At 36.8% G+C, this 26,410-nt stretch overlaps 1 protein-coding gene across 1 annotated transcript in view; it reads left to right on the forward strand.

Annotated features, from left to right (window-relative positions):
- The window catches only part of TINAG (tubulointerstitial nephritis antigen), a 38,962-nt gene extending 12,811 nt beyond the window's left edge, over window positions 1-26,151 (forward strand). Inside the window, exons 5-11 of the mRNA XM_058020991.1 lie at window positions 629-752; window positions 2,443-2,593; window positions 8,023-8,203; window positions 8,626-8,671; window positions 13,089-13,194; window positions 24,186-24,231; window positions 25,353-26,151. Of these exons, the coding sequence (XP_057876974.1) occupies window positions 629-752; window positions 2,443-2,593; window positions 8,023-8,203; window positions 8,626-8,671; window positions 13,089-13,194; window positions 24,186-24,231; window positions 25,353-25,469 (771 nt within the window). The 3' untranslated portion in view covers window positions 25,470-26,151. The remainder of the gene's footprint in view (window positions 1-628; window positions 753-2,442; window positions 2,594-8,022; window positions 8,204-8,625; window positions 8,672-13,088; window positions 13,195-24,185; window positions 24,232-25,352) is intronic.
- The last annotated feature ends 259 nt before the right edge of the window (window positions 26,152-26,410 follow it).

Here is a 26,410-nt window from a genome sequence, read left to right on the forward strand (position 1 = left end):
GGCTGAGAGATGAAGGTGCCAGAAGTGGCTGGCCAAATTGCTTTAGTGAACAGATAATGAATTTTCATGAATTCACTATCAGACTGAAAAGCAGAAGAAAAATCACTGATTTTTATTCTGGAAAAGGAATAATTGCTTCAGACTGAATAACCTCTATGTAAAAGACAAATCAATGATACACTGTACTTATTCCTCTCCACAGTGACTAAAGTTTCCTACCTATACCCAGGTGTCTGGGAGAACAGGGTAACAGGTATTTAACTTCAACTCTGTTTGTAGCAGAGGGCTTTTCTTTCCAAAACTGCCAGCTGGGTCACACTTAGCAAATTTCATAGGAATTTATTGTTTGAGATAAAAATCAGAGAGGAGCTGATCAGTTTATTCAGGCTGGCAGTCTTGAAGCTCAGCTTTTCAACTCAGTTAATGGAATGCCAGAACCCTCCTGCTCTCAGGGGTCTGCAGCACCCAGCCATGGTGAAACCACCACGGAGCTGCTCGGGAAACCACAGGGGCCAATGCTTTAGGTTTCTTCAGTCTAAAAATTAAGAATTTTACAAACAAAATTACGATAAAATTTATGATAAAAAAGGAAATTAAGCATTTACAGACCTTCTACTTTTTGTTTTAGGGAGAGTCACTTCCAGAAGAAAAGTTTCCTGCAATCTTTTCAGCCATTTATGAGTGGCCTGATTGGATTCATGATCCTTTGGATCAGCGAAACTGTGGAGCGTCCTGGGCTTTTTCAACTGCAAGTAATATTTCTTTTTGCTCCCTTTGAAAGTATCAATGATGTTAGACGTGTAATGAAAATTGGAGTGGTTTGTAACAAAATAATATCAACTTGCTTTTCACCTTTTATTACCAAATAGGAACATGTAAAATTGCTACAACTTTCCTTCTATACTGCCCCAAAATCTTTAAACGTCAATCTAAGCTGCAGCACTTTGATTTTCATAAAATTGTGTAACATCAGCATGCGATCAATCTTTGTGACTTAATTTGGCCGGAGGGTCCTCACAGGTGCAGGTTTCTGCAACTGCTTCTTTAAGTCACAGCAGTAAGAAAAGGACAGCAGCTTTAAGGTCAGCTAATCCCAGCTCCCTGAAAAAAACAGACTGAACGTGCTCTTTTTCTGACATATCTTATCCTCTGCAGTTTTAAAAAGAGAAAACCAAGAGAGCTTTTAACAGCTCTTTTGACAGATAACTGCAGAGATGAACAGAGATCACTGAGGGAAAGAATTTGCAGATATTGTGTCTCATTTTTCCTTTCCGCAAACAAATATTTTAATTTTAATTCACATAATTATTTTCAAAGCTATGTAGTGTGAGATGCCTTCACATGTTGTGTAGGTGCATCTAATGTTTTCAGTCAGAGTTTTCAAGATTAGTTGTTGCTCAATGAACAGAAAAGCACTGCTGTATAATTTTTTTCTTACCATGAATAATTTCTGTAAGTACTCCAAAACTTTTTATACCTATGAAAATAAACTCATTATCATGGGACTTTGGAAAGAACAAAAGCCTGATGTCAGCAACTTTGTTTTCTGAAGTCTTCCTCAGCGTTCACCAAAGTTAGTGCTGATTTTGATAGGTATTTAGATTTCAAGAGATTTTTTAAAAATTTTATTTCAAAATTGAAAAATGTGGGACTAAAAGTAATACAAATAAAATTCAATCATAGCTAATGATTTGTAAAGAGGCTTAATGATTGTTTCATTGTCATTTCATAAAGAGAGTAGAAGTACCTGAGTTTCACCCACAACTTAATTAACCTAGTCTGCCTTTAAATCAGTTCATAAATATATAAGTACTAAGAATCATGATTATCTGATTGAATTCAGATAAGGTATCTATGTCTGAGGAATAATTTTGTGTAATAAGGGAAAGAGGTACAAAGAGTCCCACATTTACACTACAATATATACAACTCCAAATATTCTTTGTAATAAAACCAAAATATACTTCCAGTCTTGAATTGTCTTCTTCATAGGACTGCTCTTTTTTTTTTCTTTTTTCTTTCCCCTCACATAAAGGAAAGAAAGGTTGAAAAGAAAGCAAAGAGATTTAGAGATTCAGCTGCAGAAAAGTATTGGGAAGTATTTGTTTCTTCTGTTGAAGACAAGTAAATGTGAATATGCATTTACAAACATGATACAGACAATTATGCAAATGTCTCATCTAATATTTGGGTATTTGGGACTTTATAATAGCCAGTAAATCTAGGAATTTGTCATATAACAGCAAAGTTGCTCATGATGCTTTGCAGTTTCTCAATCTTCTCTTGCAAAAGTCTGGACAGATTATATCAGTATTGTTTAGTGAAGTTGTCCACACAGACAGAAAATATTGAGGTGGTATTTCTGTCCCTCTTTCACAAAAACAACTGCTAAGTTTGGAGTAAATACTTGATTTCGATAGCAGAAAATTTATTTTCAAACAGGTGTTGCAGCAGACAGAATAGCAATTCATTCAAAGGGTCAGATCACAGACAACCTTTCTGCTCAGAACTTGATCTCTTGTGATACCAGGAATCAACATGGATGTAATGGTGGAAGCATTGATGGTGCCTGGAGATATCTAAAAACATATGGGTAAATATTTTATCTGTCTGTTTAGATTATTTTAAATTGAAACTTTTGCTTAATTTGCAATAAGACAATACTGTACTTAAAATGTACTTAAAATTTCTGTGTTTCTTGGGATACAGGCTCTTCATTTGAAACAACCCTGAGTAAGCAGCCAGTTGCATGAGACAACACTGTGAATATTCAAAAGAATCAAACATCTTTTCTCAATAAAGCAACTTGTAATCATCTCATTCCAAGGTTATTCCAGGGTGCAACACTCTATTAAGGATTGTACCTAGATCCTTCTTCCTTCAGATGAGACTAAGAAAAGTTAAGAGCTATCAAATTCCCCAAACAAGCTAGAAACTTTAAAATGGGATATAATAATTTATGGAATGACAAAATTATTTTGGTTGAAACTTTGGAGGTGACCTGATCCAACATTCTGTTCAAAGCATGACTTTAAAATTAGATCAGGCTATTTAGGCCATTTCCCTGGACACATTTTGAGTATCTTCAAGGATGGTGGTTCCACAACCTTTCTTGTTGCAGGTCAGTTTTTTTGACTAATGGTCAAACTTTTTTCTTATGTCAGCATTTTCCTTGGTAAAACTTGTGACCAGTACCTGCCTTCCAGCTTTTCACTGTGCATCTCCAAGAGTTTTGTTCTGTCTCCTCTATACCTCCCCTTATGTAGTTGAAGACAGGAATGATATACTCTTTTGGCTTTCTCTTCTCTAAACTGAACAAGTCCAGCTGCCTCAGCTCCAGTTCCCAGTGCCCTCCAATGGATTTGCTCAGTTTGTCAGTGTCTTTCCCAGGGAACACATAAGTGAAAATATAACTCCATCTGCTGAGTAGTAGTTTGAGGGGAAGATAAATTTTCCACAATGTCTTGGTTATGTTCTTGGTAACACAGCCCAGTATTGACCAGCCACATTTGCCAAGAGCACTCACTGCTCACCTACATTCAATTTGCTGTTTCTCAGGGCCTCATGTCCTTCTCTGTTAAATGACTTTCTACACTGGCAGTGCCCTGAGAGTACCTGGGCAGTTCTGGCTCAGAGGCAGGGTTTGCCATCTGTCTTTGTTGAAATTCAGGATATTTCTGTCAGGCTCGTTTCTTCAGCCTATTAACACTACTCTGAACAGCAGCCATGCATACTAATCACTACCTAAAAGTTTTACATTCTCCAAAAACTTGCTTAAGGTGCCTTACATCTGGCTGTCCAGATTGTTCATAGAGATACAAAAGTGTTGCTTTTGTGTTGTCTCCTGGGGAATTCCATTATTATACAGACACCAGTCACTTTGATCTGTCAACCATTCAACACGCCAGTCCACAACTGACCTTGTAAGCAATTTACCTAGTCCAACAAAGTAGAGGAACACCACAGCAACCCATGCTGAAAATGTCACTAAAGACAAGGTAAATGATAGGTACTGCTTCCTTATTCTCTCTGGAGCCAGTCATTTCATCATGGTCTGGCTGTCTCATCACATCATCATTACCTGTCATGGTAAATCGACACATCCTGATTTCAGTCCACTCCTTGAAGTCTGTATGCCTGGAAATGGCTTCCAGGAGAAGGTCAATAACTGTATTTTAGATACCATATAATAAAATCCTGCTGTTTCTCACATTACCAGGATTTTTTTATCCTTTCTGTTCCATACCAATATCTATTTCCTGTCTTGCTTTCGCACAAGCTCATCCCTTACTCTGTTATATCTGAAAATGACAGACTGAGGGATCTCAGGTGTTTTCTCTGTCAACTTTTGATTTTATCTATAACACAAGCAAACAAACAAAGCATGTCAAGAGCAGAAGAATGTTGGATGTGATGTGTCATAGTTGACATGGCACTCTGGGGATCCAGGAGAAGACCTGTCACACAATACAAGTGACAATTCTGCTTTCTGCAAGTATATCAAACTATTTCTGATATGACAAGGACTTTGTATTGTTATGGGGAGAGTTTACTTTGAGCTCTCCTCTATCTTTTTCTCTCAGGGTTTCAACACCAAACTGGCTTTCATTTAGGTTTTAAGAAGGAGATCCTTCAGCTGAGTGATTAGCAAAGGCCCTTTAGCACTCCAGGAGCTAAGGGAAAAGGTTTCATTAATGAAGAAAAGAAAGTTATAACTTGACATTTTAATTTTAAGCACTTTTTAACTGCAATACTTTTCTTTAACTAGAAAAACAGTCTCATTTTACTCAGTAGTTCATGTTTTTATGAGAGTAATTGCAACACTTTCTCTCTGAACAGTTTTCTTGCCTGTTAAAAACAGGAGCATGAGAATTGCTGGTATAGATAAGAGAAGAGAGATTAATTTTTATGAGCACTATCTCCAGAACAGTTGGACCATCTTATTTTTAGAGGAAAAACTGTAAAGAATGCAGTGACAGGACAATCTCCTAGTTTTCTGTTTCCTCTGACTATTACCCCTGTACAGGCACAACTACCATGAGCCCCATAATAATGAAATTCTTCCCATGCCAGAATGTAGCATTATTTTTACCTGAGCACTGTGGTTAGTGACATGGCCTGTTATACAGAAGCAATTGAAGTATAAAAGAGTTAGTTAGCTTATTTTAAAAAGAAAAGCAGGGCAGGCTGAAGCTCTACAAGGCACTATCACTATCAGCTTAGCTGTACCCTCGCAGGAGCTTGTTCTGGTGTGAATGCAATAACATTATGTTTGACCTGACTGAGTAGCAGAGTGACAGTGGTGTGCTGAGCAGGCTTTCTGCCTGATGTGGGCCTGGAAACACAGAGCCACAGCACTCAGCTCACGCAGCACATCTGTGAACTGTCTTTTCACCTTCACACTGCCAAGTACTTGCTTATTGCTCAGCCTCATGTTAGTCACCAGCCTCTTGCAGCTGATCATCTCAGAAAAGAATCTGAAGGGCAGTTGTGAAAACCATCATGAATTTTTGGAAGCTATCTAAATCTCCAACAAATCTCAGCAATCCAAGATTATTTTCTTAGTCATTTATTATGCTTTTTTGTTGCCATGGAGCTGGCTCCAGCTTGGACAACATCACTGTGCTATGACAGACATTTGCTTGCTACCCATTTTTATTCCTGACCATTGATTTGTCATCAAAGTACCACACATGAAAGTATCCCTACTTACCTATTTTTATAAACATTTCTACATTTTGCTTTTCTTTCCTCGAGTTCAAATGATATTTCAAAACCCATTCTAAAATTTCCAGATGCAAATAAACACATTAAAGGAAATATCCAAATTTCTTTAGAACAGATACTGGAAGAACAGATGAACAGCACTTCTGGGTCCATCTAGCCCAATGCTGTCTCTGACAGTAGCCAAGAGCAAATAATATCAAGAACAACAATTAAAAAGTTTTGATTCACTGGACTCATAATTTAATCAGTTTTGTAGGTAAACCCCATAATCCATAAACTTTTACCTGTGACAATGCAAAAATATTGGAAATTTATGGCAGACAAGTTAGAAGTGTCTTTTGAATGAGCCCTGTCAAATAGTGCTTGCTTCCACACACTTCCAGGTGACTTATTTTTAGGAATTGTTATATTGCAATCATTGTGTCATTATCTGCATACCCTGCAACAGGGAGAAAACACATTGATTTTCTGTGGGGCCTTGTAAATTATCACAACAGGCGTTCAATGCTGTTTAAAGTTTCTGCTGTTTTGATTTCTGGAGTGTGCTCAGCTCAGGTTTTTGACAGATTTTCAGAAAAATCAAGTGCTGACCTAAACTATCCCCAGTAAAGTCAGAAAAAGATTTCCATAAAGCTCAAGGAAGCAGGCAAGTACTGAGACCTGACTTTTCAGAATTACTAAACACCCAAATAACAGTGAAATCTGCTGTAAGTGGAGCTGAAACACTGTTTAAATATCACTTTGTCTTCCTCCATTAATTAAAGAATAAATATGTATTCTATTACTAATTATCATTAGTTTTAAGTGTTTCAGTTACAAGTCATAATTTGGGAGAAATAAGTGTTCTTGAAAGCATCTATTTTAACTAATAAGAAAAACAAAAAGGTTATATTCATCAAGAATGAGGAAGAAACACTTCATTTTCAGGTGGTATAAAAGTTAGACATGAATGTAAATAGTGCTTCCAACCACAATAGGACTTCATCTGATTTGTACTTCAGGCTCTTGGCAGCTGTAGGGTATGAGAAAGATGTTATTGCTATTAGCCAGCTTGCAAATAACATATTCTAATGTTTAGGATTATTTTCTTACTCACAATTCAAATACATAAATGCAATGAATCCACAAAAATTTCATTAGATTGAACACATAGACATGACTTCAAATGAATTCTGTCAAGAATGTATGAACACACTACACAGTTTTCCTAGTTGGCCCCGGATTCTGCTTGTTTCTAACACTATTGTTGTATATATGTATCTATATTTGTGCATATTCACATCTATTTCTGTTTTTCTTCTATGACTCTTATGGAAGGGTCTTCTCCTTGAAGTGTTTTTAATGTTTACTGGCGTGCTGGTGCTTCAGCACATACGACATTGTACTTCAGCACATATGAAATTGTGCTTCAGCAGAAAGCTGTTCAATTGTGGTAATCAAGGCTGCAGAAACTGGGGTTGGTGAAAAGATTCAAACGTGACTCTGAACTAAGAGATCTCATCTGGATGACCACTCATCTCCAGTGTGCTACTGTATGTGCTCTACTTTGGGCAGAAAGAAAAAGATTTCTCAGATTTTCTATCACCAAATGCTAATGGTGAAATGCAATTTCTTATTCAAAACAGCTGAAGGATATATGGGCTTATCTTGTGAAGCTCCTGGCAGCTAAGTATACACTGGCAAGCATAGTTTACTCCATACTGTGTAGAAATATAGTTTTCAATTCCTCAGGTTCAGAAATTCCAGTGTAATCGATGAGCTACTTAAATACAAATGCTTTTTTATTGGACTGACTATTTTAAGGTATTCTGCTTCAGCAAAATATTGGATTATTCTCTGTAAAAGAAACCCTCTCCTAGGCCTGCATGGCATTAATGCAGAAATGTGTATATTGTTTCAGAAATGTCTAACAGTATTCCACATATCCCATTTCACAAGCCATTTTTGATAAATGAAGCCCATTGACAACATTGGTAATTTATTGATCTTTTTCAGTGTGAGCTTTCATGCATCATTAATGAGATGAATGTACTAGGTGACAATTACTAAACACATTTTTTACCCTATCTCTCTTTGGAGAAGGGTGGGAAGAGGACTACTGTAATGGAAACTTAATCATAAATATCATGTATATTAATTGAAGGAAATGCCATCCAGCTGAAAATATGCCATCTACATTTCTGAAGAGTATTACTTGATAAACGACAGTTGTAAAATAATTAAAATCTTGAAGTAAAATGGCAAAAATTTTTGAGTGAGCTTCTTATCAACTCTTTTTTTTAACTACCTGAACAGGGTTGTATCATATGCTTGTTATCCATCATTTTGGAACAAACACCTGGGGCCATCAGCTGAAAATCAGTGTTATGTGTCAAGTGAATATGGAAAAAACCATACAAATGGGCCATGTCCCAACGCTTTTGAAAAATCCAATAGGTTATACCGGTGTGCCTCTCACTACAGAGTGTCCTCAAAAGTAAGTTAATGAAATTCATCTGTTGTCTCAACAATTTCACTCCTTTGAGGTTTGGTTAAAATATGTTCACTTCAAGACTAGAGCTATGAATTTTCCTTTATGTTCTCCTTGAATTTTCCTATGAGTTGAAATTCTTTATAGTTTCTCAGTTGTACATCATCTCTTTAAAGTTGATACTTTGTGGTCCCATAGAAATTTGAGATAGAAAAGAAAGTATGCTGTCATAATAGTGCAGTTGTTCTTCCCAAACACGTTTCTGAAGGTCTTGTTAATTTGGTAAACCAAATATTCTCCAGCAGAAATACAAGTACAAAGGTATACTTACACTATATATGTAATGATAAATTAGTATGAGTTTTAATTTTATTTAATAACTGTTATCTTCCCTTGCTCTCTCTGTTGCTGCTCTCACCTCCTGTCAGGAAACTGATATAATGAAAGAAATCAAGGAGAGAGGACCAGTGCAAGGTATGGTAAGTTTAAAGGATGATAACATTATTGAAATAGTTAGACTGTGCAATGACCTTGTATCAAAATATTAGAAAATGCAAATTATATGCCACAGTGGAGAAACAAGTCATATGCACTGTAGTCCATCCAGGGACATTTGGTGGGTAAATAGTGGTCCTAAAGGCAGCATGGCTGCATCAGAGCCTGTAATGAGTAAAATGACCTTGAACTGGATACGTTGAAAATTTGTGCATAATGTGTGTGCAGGAAATCTGTGTGCCTTTTTTTCCTGACAGTTATTTGGTCATTGGTGAAATAGCAATTTATGGAATTAAAGGTTAGCCAGACTTGGTTCCATAGGGCTGGGGTTGATTCCCCCACAGCTAAGGCCAGCCTACCAGACCTGCTCTCCTCTGAAGGCAATGCTGAACTATATGGGCCTTCCAGCAAATCATTCAGTACTGAAATACCCCAGAATTTCTCATTTCAGAGCCCAAATGCTCTTGTTGACGCCTACTAGTTTTGAATTTTTCTGCTGAACTTTGCAATGAAGATCTCTGACCTCTTAGAGGTCAGAAATACAGAGACTTCACTCAGAGACTCAGCATTGAGTAGGGAACTGCAAACTTTTTTTTTTTTTTTACCCTGGATACTATCCATTTGTGGCCATGTATGGTGCTGACACCAGCTGAAAATGCAGGTTCCTGCTCACAGCCCAGGCCAGTGTAACTAGAGATTGATGGATGTGGGGCTTGGGATGATGGAGAATGGTCACAGTGCAGGATCTCCACCTCTCTTGGATGGCTGGCTGATGCAAACCCAAAGAATTTTACTTCAGGTGACTTCTACATTTCTACTGCCTTTAATTATATAAGGAATTATCATAATCTTCAATTTATTATTCAAATGGTTTTGATTATGAGATGGAATTAATTTTGATGCATCATGTAGTTGAAATTACTTCTTAAAGCTCTTTATGTGGGCACCTGCAATTAATCTGAAGTTCAGACTTAACAAGATCAACATCATCAGTCTTTTTTGTTTGTTTGCTCAAGGAAAATATTATTTCCCACATTCCATTTGATCTAGATGGAAAAATAGTAATTTCTGCCAGTTTTAGAAAATGATTAAAAGAATCCTCAAGATAGAGTTTCAAACCTCAAACATTCTTCTAGATTAAATCTGCTAGTACTAAATTTTACACATGAAATAATCAATATTCAGCCATTTGTTAGGATTTAGCTACTCAACAATTCAATTTTTTTAATATAATGCTTTTGTGTATCAGGTTAAGGTAATGTTGTTTGTAGAAAAATCAAGATCTACATAATGGCATATAATCGAGACTATGCATCATTGACTGAAATCACTTGCTCTTTTTTCTTTTGGCTATAATATGAGTTTTAAATTAATCACAGTTATGACCCTGTAATTTGTCACTGATCCTCTCTTCTATCTTCCCATATTACAAATGCAACCAGGGCAAAAGTCTAATTTTAAAACCATATCATACTTTTTCTGCAAATGATCTTCAAATACTGAAGGGGTTTTCTATTATTCATTCACTTGTCATTTCTGACGAACTTACAAAATGCTCAGGGACAGTCTTTTCTAATGTACTAAGCAATGTTTAATAGCTGGGAAATATTCAAGATCCCTTCAAGATCATGATGATGAATGGATTTGGATTTTTGGACATATTCAAAGTTAAGAAAAAAAAAATTAACAACTGTGAAGCAGTAGGTTTAGGAATATAATTGAAGATTTTATGTTATACAGCTTTCAAGTTTGAATGACAATTTTTCTTCGACCTACATCATTGTCTTACATGGTACAGAAACCGAACAATTAGCAATTTTTGATTCAAAGATGAAATACTAGATTTTAAGAAATCCATTTTCAAGTAAACATAGTGAAATTTCACCAATAATTTCAAAACATTTAGATGGACAATCCTAATATTGCCCATACATTTTTTTTTTTCATGGACTTCAGGAAATACTCTGACAGTTACAAGGCTGATGGAGAAAAATTATCCTCTCTGACACCTTAGTCAGTCTCAATTAAAAGACACGCTTAACACATTGCTGGCAATACACCACAGTTTTGACCCCACAAAACTTACAATTTCAGCCGTTATGATCTTGGGAAAAATTTTTATATTTGCTAAAGAAAGTAAATCTTAAAATATTTCTTCATAAAAATATGAAGAAAATGATCTATAGAAAGTGCTTGACTATATTAATGTATAAGCTAAACTTTGTTTCCTTTTGTAGCAACCAGTTTTAATTTCTCATGTCTTTGTATGATTAAAAAGAGACAAAAAATCCTATTTAATAATTTTATGCAGGGGAATGGAATCAATCTTTTAATCTGCTGCATCTATATGTATAGATCTGACAAGCTCAGCATGACTGAAGTAGCCCATGCATGAAGTATACTAAATCTTATGAAAATCGCTGCCTTTTCTGATTCATTAATAATTAATCTGTTCATTTTGGGAAATGCAAAGTCTTTTCTATGTGAGAAGGAACAAAATTAGGTGGTGGACTGTGATCATCTTGTCCTGTCCAAGTCACAGTCTGCATCAGGACAAAGCGACTAGATAAATAAAAATATCTCAGTGCTAGATCTAGAATTACCATCATCTTTGTCCATCCTGTACTTCATGCACCCAGACCACTCTAAATCCAGACCATACCATTGTTTAGGTCCTGATTACAAGGTATTACATACACATGGGTATATATATTTACACACATATAAAAATCTGTGTGTACACATGTGCCCAGGTGTGCAAAGTATATATAATATACAATCATGGATAAAATTCTATCACATAAACTAAAGTTATTCTGGAAATACACTTCAAAAATTTCTACTTCGTTTCAATGGAAAAAATTTAGGTATGATATCTCTTCACAGACAAGAATGTGTCTCATTTGGGACACAAGTTGTATTCTCCTTTGTACTTACAGTTGAAGGCAGCAGCACTGGAAGAAACAGATGGGCTGAGTCCATTGAGACATCACGGCTCCATGGCTGGTGTCACAGCTAAAGCTTTGGGGGGTTTTGACAATGGATGGCCTAAGCAGCAGGCATGCTGGCATCAGATGGGACTCCCCTTTCCCAGAGAGGAAGGAGAGCCTTTGCTCAGGAGCAGCAGGTCTCACCAAGCTGTGATGGGGAGGGGGCACAATATCAGGCTTGTCTGTGGCAAGGCAATTGGCCTCATTTAACCATGTTTTAAGAAATCTCTCTCATCCCCTAAAATTTTTGACTGTTTCATATCTTCAGCCAAATATGATAGAGGTTCTTTTATAGATAGTTAATTTTCTTCAAGTTTATGAAAATATTCAGGTAGGAAAAAGAAATTTGTAAGTATGCCAGACAGAAAATATGGCAGCATGATCTCATCTTACTGGACACTGCAGATCTATACCAGGCACGTATGTTATAAATGGTCCAACCACATAAAAAATGGTCAGTGAGACTTGTACTTTATGGGACTCCCAAGGCGCACGATTTTAGGAAATTGGATTTCACTAATTCTCATGTTCTAAGCTGTGTGGCAGTTAAAATCATAAGCTAAAAATAAAATGGAATGAAACTTATAATTAATGCTTCTAATTCACTGGAATCTAAAGGTAATGTAGACCTGAAAAATACTTTCATTTCTCGGGATCTGGTAGCCCACCATAAGGCAAATGGTAGTGATGGTGGAAGAACATATGTGGAAAGAAACCCAGAACTATTTTCTTAATAAACGAATGATGCTCCTAAGAAATAATAAATAGGCATAAAATGCAACTTGTAATCTTCATTTTCTTGCACAAAAGTTCAGTCCATCAGCTCTTTCACCTTACATTTTTATGAAAAAAGGGGTGACTTTTCCCACATTTTTAACTAGCAGTCACGATTTATATGCATACAAACAATTCAGTTTTCTTTAAGGAGATTACTGTGTATTTGATGAACTTTAAGTTTCAGAAAAAGGCATTTCGCTCCAATATATTTCACAGGATATACATTTTCTGTTAAATGCTTTTCTTGAATATGCAGATGCTAGTCTGAACTGAGTAGTTTATATATGAACCTTGTGGAAATTAATTTTATTGAATTAGATTTCAAAATTTATGTAAGCATTCACGAGGCAATATTTCCTCTTAGTGCATGGAAGAAGTCAGTGAGAGGGAGTTTCCATGACAAGGAAAACTGACAAACTTGATAAGAGACCATAGAGAAAACTTTGTTGAAGTATTTCCATTGGTTCACTCAGAGCAGGATACTTCTGAGAAATTGATGCTATTAGTGGAATTACAAAGTGCACTTAATGCAATCCAATGCACAACAAGAATTTCACTGGTAAAGTGCAAGGAGCAAAGAATAACAGAGGTTATGTTTGCTGACTGTGATTTTTCCTACTGTTTTTCAGCTATAATGAAAGTCTATGAAGATTTTTTCCTTTACAAAGAGGGAATATATCGACACTCCCAGAAAGCAGGATCTAAATGGAAAACTCATTCAGTCAAACTCCTTGGGTGAGTAAAGCACATTCTTTTACCCTTTTTCTCTGCCAGTCATGAGTGTAATAAAATGTCAACGACGGTCTGTAAACCAAAGATTTGACTGTCACAGATGGAACACTGCTAGCTCCCAGCATAGGACTGATGTTTCAGCTCATCAGCATAGGACTGATGTTTCATTTTTTCCTTGTCTATGAATTTTAGAGAGTATTGAAAAGAGGTGTAGACCCATCATCTCTTAATCTACTCTTATATTTGTTCAAAACCATCAAACACAATGTGTATAGAATAAACCATTTAGCCCCATATATATATATAGTTAAAACCCACATACACACACACATATATTAAAAATATATATACATGTACATATACATATACATATACACATACCATATAAAAATACTTGGTTGGGTATTCACAAATATTCCAAGTTGTGAACAAAGTTGATATCATTTTCTTAAAATATGCCGCCAAAGAGAATGCAAATAAAAACATGAAAATTGACAGTGACCTCCCACTTAAATGGCATAGTTTACTGGCACAGCACTCTAGGCTTTCTGTGCCCTGAAAAGAAACCAACTGCTGCTGAGATGCTGCTGATTTTATTTGGAAAAACTGCTTCAGAATCATGTGTGTAGTGCAATAGTGGATTTCCTCTCAAATGTAGACCAGGCCACTATGTTAAGAAGACAAGCGTCAAATAACGCATATGCTTGAATTACTGAACACACCACAAGGCTTCATTCTTTGCCCTGAAGGGAGTATGCAAGGATGAATTTTTATTAAATCAATGAGTGAATAAAAATGACTGTAGAATCTCAAAAAAATATTTCATCAGTGGTCTAGAATATCATATAAATAATGATTCCATGTGTGCTAGGAAAATTACTGAGAGTATTTTCAACAAGTACTTCAAGAACATAAAATTGCAAAATAAGGTTAATTTTGTGCTTGTGATCTTAGTGAAGACATCTTCATGAAGGGCATGGGAATGCCCTTCATGGCTGTGGAAACTGCTGCCTATAGATTACAAGAGTGTGCTTGACAGTGGCATAGAAGCAAAGAGATGCAGCAGGCTTATGCCAGATCATCTTTGATACTGCTGCAAAAAGTATTGACTCAGACAAATAAAGGAAAAACTCCCAAACATATGATTATAGAGAATATTGAGCAGCAATGAAAAAGAGAAACTGGAATTTAGTGTAGAAAAATGGGGCACTAAAGTAGGAAAATATATTTATGGAGGACAGATGGTAAGTGTTGGTTTTTGTATCTGTATTTAAGGTAACAGCGGTGAGAAACCAATAACATTAGACAGTAAAATGTGCAGTGCCATTTGAATACTTTAGCTCTGGAATGAGCTGCTGTGAGGCTGAGTTCAGGTGCTGGGAGGGCTGTGAAGGAGGAGACAGTAAAATGTGCAGTGCCATTTGAATACTTTAGCTCTGGAATGAGCTGCTGTGAGGCTGAGTTCAGGTGCTGGGAGGGCTGGGAGGGAGCACCCACACTTGGTGCAAGCATAGGGTGATGACAACTCCTCCCTAAGACAAGCTGCTCCACCTTTGTGCAGAATAACCTACCCAGATGAGTGATTATGCAAGAATAGCACCAGGGGACAAAGCGATGGTGGAGGAGGGAGAGAGGAGGAGATAACTAAGGTGCCAACCATGTGTACCAACCATATGAAGCTCAGCAGGGGAAAGTGCCAGATTCTGCACCTGAGATGGGGCAACCCTGGATGTACAGACAGACTGGGAAATGAGATGCTGGAAAGCAGTGCCACAGAAAAGGACCTGATTGAAAGTTGAATATGACTGAGCAGTGCCCTGGCCAGGAAGGCCAATCCTGGGGGTTATCAGGCCCAGCATTGCCAGCCAGGCAAGGGAGGGGATTGTCTCTCTCTGCTCTGAACTGGCGCAGCCTCACTTCAAGTGCTGGGGGCAATTTTGGGCACTGCAATAAAAGAAAGTTATTAAACTATTAGAGGGCAACAAAGATGGTGAAGGGCCTTGAGAAGAGGCTGTATGAGGAGCAGCCGAGGGCACTTGGTCTGTTCAGCCTGGAGGAGACTGAGGGGAGACCTCACTGCAGTTACAGCTCCTTGTGAGGGGAGGAGGAGGGGCAGGCACTGATTTCTGCTCTGTGGTGCACAGAGACAGGAACTGAGGCAATGGCCTGAAGCTGTGCCAGGGAGGTTTATGTTGGATATTAAAAAGAGATTCTTCACCCAGAGGGTGGGTGGGCACTGGAACAGCTCCCCAGGGCAGTGGTCACAGCACAGACTGACAGAGTTCAAGAAGCATTTGGACAATGCTCTCGGGTACATGGTGTGACTCTTGGGGTGTCCTGTGCAGGGCCAGGAGTTGGACTCAGTGATCCTTGTGGGTCCCTTGCTAGTCAGGATATTCTACGATTTTGTATTTCCGTGCTGAAGTGGATGCTGATTTAAATGGGAACTGACAGGCTGTGAAAAGAAAATATAGCAACCCTTAGGCAAGGGACCACTGTAAGCAAAATCTGAACACCTTGGCTGAGACACAGGACTGTGTTGAATGGTCGCTGGTGAACACTGAGAAGGAGGAAAGACAAGTGATCTGATGTACTGAAAAAGAACTTAAGTGAAGGAAAAAGAAGTAAATTGAAGATGATATTATATATGAAACCCCAGACTTGTTCAGACTTTAATATGGGGGAATGCATTTTCTTACTAACTCATTTATTTAATTTGAATATTCCTGAAGTATCCAATGGATCCAACAGTATAAAGATTTACCAATCCTGAAATTGTCTAAGGCACAAATGTTGAAACCTCCAAGGTTGTGCCATATAAAATACTTGCAGACCTGTTTAACTGTAAAAAATGAATTAGATCTTAAAAAGTTGGAGGCTGATGGAGCCTTAAGCTAGGTGCTTCTAGCAATGATAAATCCAGTCATAAAATGTGATTCTGCATCATGAACTTTAAACCACTTCATTGTATAGATTTTAATGTCTTCAGGATTAAGCCACCACTTTTTAATATAATTTATTAGTTTCAATGAATTTGAATGCAAAATATGTGTTGTGGGTGTAAGTTCTCTGTCATTCATATATAGCTTGGAAGCAAAAGAAAATGTTGACTCCTTGACCTCAATAAAAAACTCATGGGAATCTCATCATAGTTGTACTTCAGATAAAAATACTGATGAATATTTGCATTTTGCTTAGCTGAGATGGCTCCTAGGGAGACAAAAAGGAGCAGAGACATGCTGATAGATAGGATAAAATATGCAGTTTTTTGTGGGCTGAGGTTTATGTAGGCTTATTTTTATTTATAATCCCTTCCATAAAAGACATTCAATGCTTGTAAAAGCCAGCCATAATAATGACAGACCCTATTAAGCTGATATTTGTAATATCTTAGAAACATTTTTGAAAATGCCTTAAATTGCTCATGAATTGTGCAACATATAAGGCAAAAACATTTTGGTGGCACTTGCAAGAGCTATTTGTACAAAACCAGAAATGTACATACAAACTGCTTGATTGATCATTGGACCAGAAGGATTTTAAATGTTTAGACTGGCTTCCCTTGTTCTGCAAAGGGGAAATTGCAAGTTATTTTCTATCAAAGGTTTATTTATAAAACCAGCTGTGACAAGACTGGGAGTCTATCTCCCAGTGCAGTACTGTGAGGTACTGTGGGATCTCGGGCTCAGGGAGAGAATATGAAAAACAGAATAGCATGGAAGGAAGAAAGAAAAGTGTGGAAGAGCAAGGTGGAGGCTGTTGTGGGTAGCAGAGTGTTTGGGTTTGGTCAGTCTGTCTAGTGAAATAGGGCTTTCAGTAATCTGAAGGCAGGATGGACTGACCCACTGATACTTGAAGAGAGCAGGATCTCTCAGGCAGTTTCTGCGTCTATTCTAGACACAGGGATTTAAGCAGAAAAAGTGAGTAATGGAGACTGGGATACATAACAGCGAAGTTTTGACGTAGTAAAGTTAAACTCCTATGCCTCTGCATGTTTCCTTTATCTTTCATAGATATTCATCTGCTCTAGCTCAATTATCTAAACGTGAGCTGAATTTGTTGGATCTGATTTCTCCTTTTAGACTATAATAAAATCTGAGGGATAACATCACACTTAAATAACTAAAATGAAAAATTCTAGATTAGATTACAGAAATCCCACATGGAATGACACCTTAAAGTTGCTTAAAACCAAAATGACTGGTGCATAATATTATAGTAAGACAGTATTTTCAGAATCATGCATATGTATGTGTGTATGTCCATACATGCATTCATGGATCCATACATCCACAATTACAGCTCTTAATGAAACCAGAATAAAAATCAGTTAAAGAGCCACCCACCAAAGCTTTTCCATGGGTAGGGCAGGATGACTACTTTAGAGCCAAACCCACCTCCCTGCCCCAGCCTCAACACACTCCTGCTCACCTTGGCACCTTCATTTTGTCTCTCTTTGTTCTTGAGGTAGTTTTGTGTTCAATAAACCCCCTGATCTCAAGCTGCACCAAGGGAGATCCAGGCTAGAATTAAGGAGGAAGTTTTTCAGAGAAAGAGTGGTCAAATACTGGAATCATCTACCCAGGGAGGTGGTGGAGTCACCATCCTTCGATGTGTTTAAAAAAAGACTGGATGTGGCACTTGGTGCCATGATCTAGTTGAGGTGTTAGAACATGGGTTGGACTCAATGATCTTAAAGGTCTCTTCCAACCCAGAAATTCTGTGATTCTGTGAAAACTGAAAAGGGCAAGTGGGACTAAAAAGGACAAACTATTAGTTTGGTAATTTTCATTTTTCATTGGCATGCTCCTATTTAAAGAAGATTGATGGCAGAAAAATGACATACAAAACTGTCAATTTTATCTCAAGGTCTCTTAATAAAAAAAGACTAAATTCACATCAAAGATGAACTTGATGGTAGATTTCTTTCAGATCTGTACATTTAAGCTAGGATTTCTGATCAAACCTGTCATATTTGTTCTCCACCAGATTCTCTGCAAATTTTATTTGTTGTTGTTGTTGGTTGGTTGGCTGGGTTTTCTAAATTTTATTTTCTCTTCTTTCTAGTCTTCTGGTTTTCTTAGTTCCATCTAGGAAAAGAAATGTAATGTCTATAGGAAAAGAAAACCTGGGGCAGATTTGTTGGTATAAAATGTCATAGTCTGGTAAGGAAAGTACAGCTCAGTCAAGGAAGTACATTGGATGGATTAGCTGTGGTTCTAGTTCAAATACTTTTCAAAGTTAGTGAAGTAAAGTACCCATCCTGAATGTTTGCAGCTTGTTCAGAAAAATCTCTCAGACTTTTATTTCTGAATCCCTTTAGTATCAGTGCCAAGCTACAATATATGATCCATACCTCACTAAAAAGCTGCAACTGCTGAAGCCATGACACTGAAAAATCCAGGCAGGTCTCAAAAGCCCGTGCCTTTGGCTGCAATTAAATCTATGTACTATCCCTTTAAGGCTTGGAGGAAGCAAACAAATGTTATTAAAAACCTTGATAATCTTTCATGAACAAGATAGATTTTCAACGCTTGGAAGGAGCTCAGAATGACAAAAGGCTTTAATAAGAGGACACTGAAATGTACATTAGCTGGAAACACATTTCCCCTCTATTTTAATTAGCAATTCACTGAAAGATTCAAATGGAATAATGCAGCAGATTAAGTGGCTTGGCCAGCTACTAAACTGAAACTTCTATGCCCTGAAAAAACATTGGTTGAATGTTTAACACAAAAAGCCATACTAATGGAGATAAAATTGATATGTGAGGCAAAGAGCTTGTGGTTTAATGTTGAGGAGACAGCCAGACGGAGCAACAACATTCTGAGATTTAATACATAATTAAATGATTCACCTATCCAAAGTCTTGACTACTGTTAGTGATATCTGGGGTTTTGGCTTTGGAGACTGTTTTTCTCTATATTTTTCTCTTAGTTGTCCTCACTCGATCTGACACTCAAAATAACTACAAACAAGTAACATCTTAAACATCCAGAGTCATAACCCAAACTGTTTTGTTCCTGAACAAAGAAACCTGGGCTTGAGCTCCCTTCTTCTTTCATGGGGAAAAATAATTACTTTTTCACTGTCAGACAATCAACATCAGGTATTAAAGTTAAAAATTAAACAGCAACACTCAAACATTTTATAGCAAAGAGAAATACATGAGGAGATCATGGGGAAAAGATACAGTGTCTGATGATTCATGCAGTTAAATCCATGAGACTCTCTCTCACACAATTCATTACAGTGGATCTGTGGCATCTGTGGGAGTGATTTAACTCTTGGCTCACTAGCTCAATTTGACTCACCTCTCATGTTGAAAAGTCTATGCAAAACTACAATTTCAAATTCCAGCAACCACTTTCTAAGAAGATTTTTCTTGTGGTGAACATAAGTTAGTGACCCTAACCTTCTTATTTTTAATACAAGATTAAGAATTAAATATTTATCTAATTGAATAGATAAAATTGCTAATTTTTGAAGTGTACTAGGCTGTTGTGAACCAGCACGAAGAACAGGACATGACCCACAATAATTACAACTCCTTTCTCGGGTAGCATTATGATAGATATACAATCAAGTCCAGGAAGAAACTGAGATGAGAAGTTTTTGGACAGCATATATTTATGTCCAGCAAGCAGTTTAAATCCTTGGTTAATGCAAAGCATTGACTTCTACTAATAACAGCTAATCTGCAGAAATTAGCTTGAGATCTAAAACCTGCCATTCCTCTTTATTTTTAAGGTCATATTTGTTTTCTGTTCATATCTTCAGTCTTAAGGAAACATTTTGTATAACATTATTTAGCACAATCTTTAGAAATCTTCACTGTATTAGCTGTTAAGAGCATTTTACCTACAAAAGTGAGTGTAAGCACCCTTGAACCTAGTTTCTGTGACCTGCCAAAACACCATAGTTTTGAAGCCACTGCTGATAGCATTTTTCTTGTGTTAGGTTATATTTCCCATTTTTTTTTTATTTTATTTGATGATTAATTTTCAGCTTATATTTTTTCCTGATAGCTTTCTTTATGCTTTCCTCGTGAAGTCCATCTAAATTTTAGTGGGGTAGTTTATTGAAAAACAAACTGGGAAATGTTAAAATAAAACCAATTTCCAATAAAAAATTACAGCTGATGTATTTTTTTTAGTAAAAAATCAGTGTGTTATGAACATGTTCTCTGTAATACTACTGAAACAGTCTCTGTATTCTAGTTTTTTACCTGTCAGGCAGAGTTGTATATTCAGGGCTTGCTCCTACAGAGTTAATGTCAAGGGAAAGTTTTTACTGAAAAGGACAGTTAAGGTGCTTCTACTATATAAAATTGGACAGAAAATTATGAAAATCATTTTATATGAGACCACAAGAACTCATCCACTTATCTGAAATAGCAACAAAATTCTTTTCACAGAGTCACTTGGAGCAGGTTTCCTTGGAGTAAATGGAAACACATTGCTTACTTTTTTTCCTGAAGGGGATTGAATGCAGTTTTGTGAAATTACTTTTTTTAAGTTCAAGGTTATTTTTGATTGAAGATCATGATAGTTTCTTTTGGAAAAGCTAAGTGGAGTATATCTCACAGAATATTTTTGCCAGAGAGAAGAAAACTCCCTTTCAAAAGTAATTTTCGGTAATTGATAAACAGATCTTCTTAATGATTTCTTAAAAATCTCTTCTTTTTCTTCTAAATAAAACCAGGAAGTTTGGATATGAAATAGTGTCATGATTTAAGCCCAGCTGGAAACTAAGCAGTCACTCTCTCAACAACTTCTCTCTCCCCACACACCCCAGAGGAATGGGGGATAAAATCGAAGTCAAACTTGTAGATTGAGATGAGATCAGTTTAAAAATCAAAAGGAATGTAAAATACTATAATAATGGCAAGTGATAACAAAAAGGGAAAAAGAAGTGATGCAATTGCTGACCGACACCAGAACCCCCTTCCTGAACCCAGATTGGACGCGTTTCTGGTAACTTCCCCCAGTTTATATACTGGGCATGAGTTCTGTGGTGTGGAATATGCTTCTGGTCACTTCCAGCCACCTGTCCCAGTTGGAGTGCCTCCTAGTTTATTTTGCATTCCTCTTCACTGTTAAAGCATGAGACGAAAGGATAAAAAAGTCCTTACTTAGCAAAACCTGAAAAATCAGTGTGTTATCAACATCACCCTCATTCCAAATTCAAATCACAGTACTGTAACAAATACTGAGAGAAAAACCAAAACCCTCTATTCTAGTGGAAACCAGAACATAAGGTTGAAAGGGTTTCTAAAAAATACCAAAGGTAGGGACATTAGTGACCTAAAGCTTTGCAAAAATAACCCTGAGAAATTCCCTGTCTGTACAAGTCCAATAAGATCCAGCATCTCTTTGCTTTTAAAATGGCATTCATTGGGAGTAAATATCAAGCTGGAATAATCACAAAAGCAAACAAAAGAGTGTGATTAGGTTGTTTTGGTAATCTTCCAGAAAATACAATATTGTTCTCTAATGGATGCTGTCCAAGAACGTGTCATTTTCAAGAAGTCTCTGTCAATTCCACTTGGTAACCAATTCCACTGGGAGTTCAGTTACTCATGAAACTCCTCCAGGATTATGCTTTTTTTTTTTTTTTTTTTTAATTTCTCTGAGCTGCTGCTCTGCAGGGAAGATGATCAGGAATGCTGTCTAGAGTTAGCTGGATGCAGCCATCAGTACCTCCACTGGAGACTGAAGTTCAAGTAGGGGATGTAGAAGGGGAGCAGTGGGGGGACCACCAAAATGTATCAGAGGAGTCTGTTCTATACCCACCCTTTGCAGAGAAGACAACAAATACCTGCCCTGAGCCTTCTCTCCTGAGGGCTGTACAAAGCCAGCTCCCTCAGCCTCTCCTCATACATCATGTGCTCCAAACATCTCACTGGATTCCTGCTGGTCTCTTTCCAGCTTGTTTATGCCTTTCCTGTGTGGGAAAGCTCAGGACTGGGCACTGGACACAGTGGCAGTCCCAAAAAAAGGAAATCCATCACTTCTTCTGACCTGCTGGCTGCACTCTAGATTTTAATTTACTTTAATTTAGAGTATTTGATGAATACCCATAGGCATTGATTAATGAGAAAGCAGGTCTTCTTTCCAAACTGTAAATAAAATGCATATCTCAAGTGCCTATGTATCGATGATGATACAACCCTGGGAAACTAAATTAATGGAAATGTTATAGTCAAGGATAAAAAAAAAGTTTCCTTTTCTATCATGGCTTATAAGTCTTCTTTTATTTAGAAACGTTTCTAAGAATCGATTAATTCCTGTGAATGTATGAAATTAGAAGTTGACTCTTTTAGAAAATAACAAATGTTAGAAAACCATTTAATCACAGGAATGTGACCCTGTGGGATATCGTCATACTCAAGCAAGCAGGAGAAATTATGTGTAGTATGAAATGCAGGAGTACATGAATTTCAATTCAAGGCAATTTTCTGTCTTTGAGACTAATGTAAATATTGGATTTTCACATTACAGCTGGTGTATATTTTTTAGTAAAATGGTAACGAGTAAAGAAGTAAATCTGAATCTGATATGAAATTCAAAAGCCTACAACTTTTTTTAAAAAATTATGATCATGACAGATTGTATCCGAAATATTTGGCAAAGAAACAGCAATTATTGAAAATCCCTGAACATTCATGTGGTAATGAAAAGAAAATGCATCATGAGGCCTCTTTAAAAGAAAAATAATTGCATTCCAGGCTCATTATGGCAAATGTTGTTTTTATGATTCCTTGAATTTAATCATCAGTAGCTACAATTTGTGCTTGCAAATACAATCCACACTTCATCTCTCTGCTAGTCACCAATTTATCTTCCTTTCCTTTTTCCCTTTGGCTGAAAGCACAGGTATTCCATGTGAATGATGGTTCACTGTTAACCAAGGAGAGTTGATGTCACTGTTGCTGCTCAAACAAAAGGATGACAGAAAAATCCCATTTTCCCCATTCACAGTGTGGGATTTCTCATCATATTTTTGCTGGTTGCCTTTGAAAATGGCTGGAGCACTGCAAATACAGCTCAAAAGGGCAGCGTTGATGGGATATACACCAGTAAACACCCTGTCAATGGCATTTGATATACCCTAGGATTAACTTCACACTGGGGAAAACCATCTAAAAGTTCATATCTTTGGTTTTCTGTTTATCTGTGCCCTTTCATAGGCACCCAAGCATGATGAGCTGTGAATAGTAACTAGACAAGCATTTCTTGTAGAAATTAAAAACAAGACAGAGCTCTTTAAGGTCCAGCAGAAAACCCATGTGGACTTAACTACCTAAGGTGTGCAGTGCAATTCTTGCTCACTGAAATACATCCAGGTGATTGGGTTGGAACTTCCTCCCTGTGTATAAAGTGAGACCTAAAAATCAGAATACTAAGCAGTTCAGCTACAGCTATACCTCTGTGAAAATCTCATCACTTGGCAGGTGGGGAAAATTTCTTGTATGATTTCACAGATATTTCCACAAAAGTTAGCATGCCCTCAAAGATGACAAAATCACCAACACCTCCTCCCCTCAATGAAACAGATTAGGCTGTCAGCAGTCCAATTTAATCTGAGAAAAGCTAGGAATATTTTCAGTCCCAACCCACCAGCTATTTCTGTAAAGGTGCTGGATGAGACTTTTAACAAAAATGTGGCTAGGGATCTTCAGTTGATTTGAAGAAATATGCTCACAATAGTTTCAATATTCCTACACAGTTCAGTTCATCAGGCAAGCTCTCCAGAAGAGAGATTCTGTCAATGAAAACAGGTTTTTGCAATGAAAAACTAAAACTAGATTTGTGTTAACTTTTTGTAATAACTAATGGCAATTTGACTTGTGGTTAGCAAGTCAGCAGGTAACCTCACTTGAATCATCGGAGTTTGTTACTCAGGATTTGTTCCGACACTGATAATGATTACAGCTAATGCTTGTGTTTTCTTACTGCTTGTTTCATCAAAATACCATTCTTTTCTAAAAGGTGGGGAGCATTACCTGACAAAAATGGACAGAAACAGAAGTTTTGGGTAAGTGAATACTTGGGACAGTGTTTGGAAGCAGATGAAAAAATATCTCAACAGCAGAGATAATCTAAAATCTACTTATTTACTCTCTCTGCATCGATTTTTTTCCTTCACCTTAAAGTGTCCTATGTAACTGTATTCCCTCTCTGGCAACTTTTATCATGCTGACCCTCAAACTATTGCATCACCTACCTCAATTTCAAAGCCTGCTTCATCCCACCTATACCTGTGGTTTTTCCTACACTGCCTTTTCTGTTTCAAATCTTATTCAATTTTTCAAATGTTATTAAAATTTCTATGAAGAGTCTGTTCTTTTTGATGTCTGCAAATGAAAGTCAGTAAAATTAATCAATAGTAATTGTTAAAATATTTGGAAAAGACAAATTTTCTGTTTAAACAGTGTTGGAAATTGTTATCCAGCCATCAGAATAAGCCCCTCCAAACTAAAACCAATCAAACTAAGAAAATTTCCCTTAAGCCATTTAGAATAAGTCAAATTTTATCACTTGGACTATGACTAACAGCTCATCCCATTATTCCTGTGTTCATCTGAAGGTACTTTGATGTTTACACAGCTGATGGCAGGGCTTGTGGGAGGTAGTTTCATTGATATCAAAGGCAAAACCTACTGAGACTACTGACACTTCATCAGAAAATAAGTTTCTTAATATATCAATCAATAGCCTACCTGAATAAAACGTCATTCTTTTAAACTCAGCTTTTATGTATCTATATATATATATATATATTTATCTTTGGTGCATCTCTGACAGATTAGTTGGAATTCTGACCATTGTTGTTTCAATAACCACTTTCAGCAGTAAATATATGAATATTCATGTAATGATTTCTGCTTCAATGTATCAAACTGTCTTGTAGAAATACTATTCCATTTTTACTAACCCTGATTTTGGAACTTAAATTTTGATCAAACTGAAAAAGGAACAAATTATTTGAAATCAGAAAAAGACAAACACTAATTCTCAGTGCACCCAATCTGAGAGACTCTGTTCCTTAAAGAGGAAGTTAACACAAATTATTAATTTTGCATTTTACACCCTGCATTTTAAAATAATATTTTAAAATTAAAAGAGATTTTTTTTTTCTGTTTTGTTTACTTCTAGATTGCTGCAAATTCCTGGGGAAAATCCTGGGGAGAAAATGGTTATTTTAGGATTCTTCGTGGACAAAATGAGTGTGATATTGAGAAGCTGATTTTAGCTACTTTGGGACAACCATAGTTTATCTGTACCATACTCTGCTTGATGTATCTATTCTTTCCATCGTTGTCTATTGAGTCTTTATGGGGGAAAAAATGATGTCTTCTCTCTCAGTTACCTTTCTAATAGCCCTCATGAGGTCTTCCTGACTTGAACACACTGCAGACATCACAGCACACCTGGATCTCACCAGGTACAAAAAACCCTTTAGACTAAAAGCATGTTATATCCAGGACTACTGAAAACCTTGATGTCTCACAGAGCAGGAAGCTCCCTCCTCATTGAACAATGCCTGAAAGAAATGGAGTTACCGTGTTAGTATTAATCTCTTTACAATATGTATATCCTGACCAGAAATTATTTCAGAAATATTAGGTGCTCTTCCAAAGAAAATTGGCTCAGACAGCTCATGGTTGTACTGGATAATAAATTCCAAAGAAATGTAAGCAGTTCTGATCCTGTAGTTGAAGAATTCCTATCCACCTTTACTGAAAACTAAGTAGTTAAGTTGTATCTATGTATCAATATCTCATCCAGGAAATTAATTTTTTTCTAGTAGATCCCACAAAGTTGATGCATTCAGTGTAATACAAAAATAGCTTGTAATGAAAGAGTGTGTTCCTGTTCCTGCAACCACAACCAAAATGGTACAATTTTAATAAAGTTTTAATTAAAATAAAATAAAGAAGAACATGTAATTTCTCCTCAATTCAGTCTAGACTAGACTAATTCCTGAACTGCTTGCCTTCCACTCCCTGTATAACCTGAGAACAAGAACGTGCCAACATTCCCACAAGTCTGTTGCAAACAGAAAAAGATGGAAAAAGTATTCTGGTGTTTGTCTCGACTGACATATCTGTAATTCAGGCTCAGTTCCTGGTGTTGGTCACCACGATCACTAGTGCAAATGAGGCACAGAGAACTCCTGATGCTTCCGTAGCTACTTCTGTCTGAAGAAGCAG

The sequence above is a fragment of the Melospiza georgiana genome, chromosome 3, assembly GCF_028018845.1.
Source record: "Melospiza georgiana isolate bMelGeo1 chromosome 3, bMelGeo1.pri, whole genome shotgun sequence".
NCBI lineage: Eukaryota > Metazoa > Chordata > Aves > Passeriformes > Passerellidae > Melospiza > Melospiza georgiana.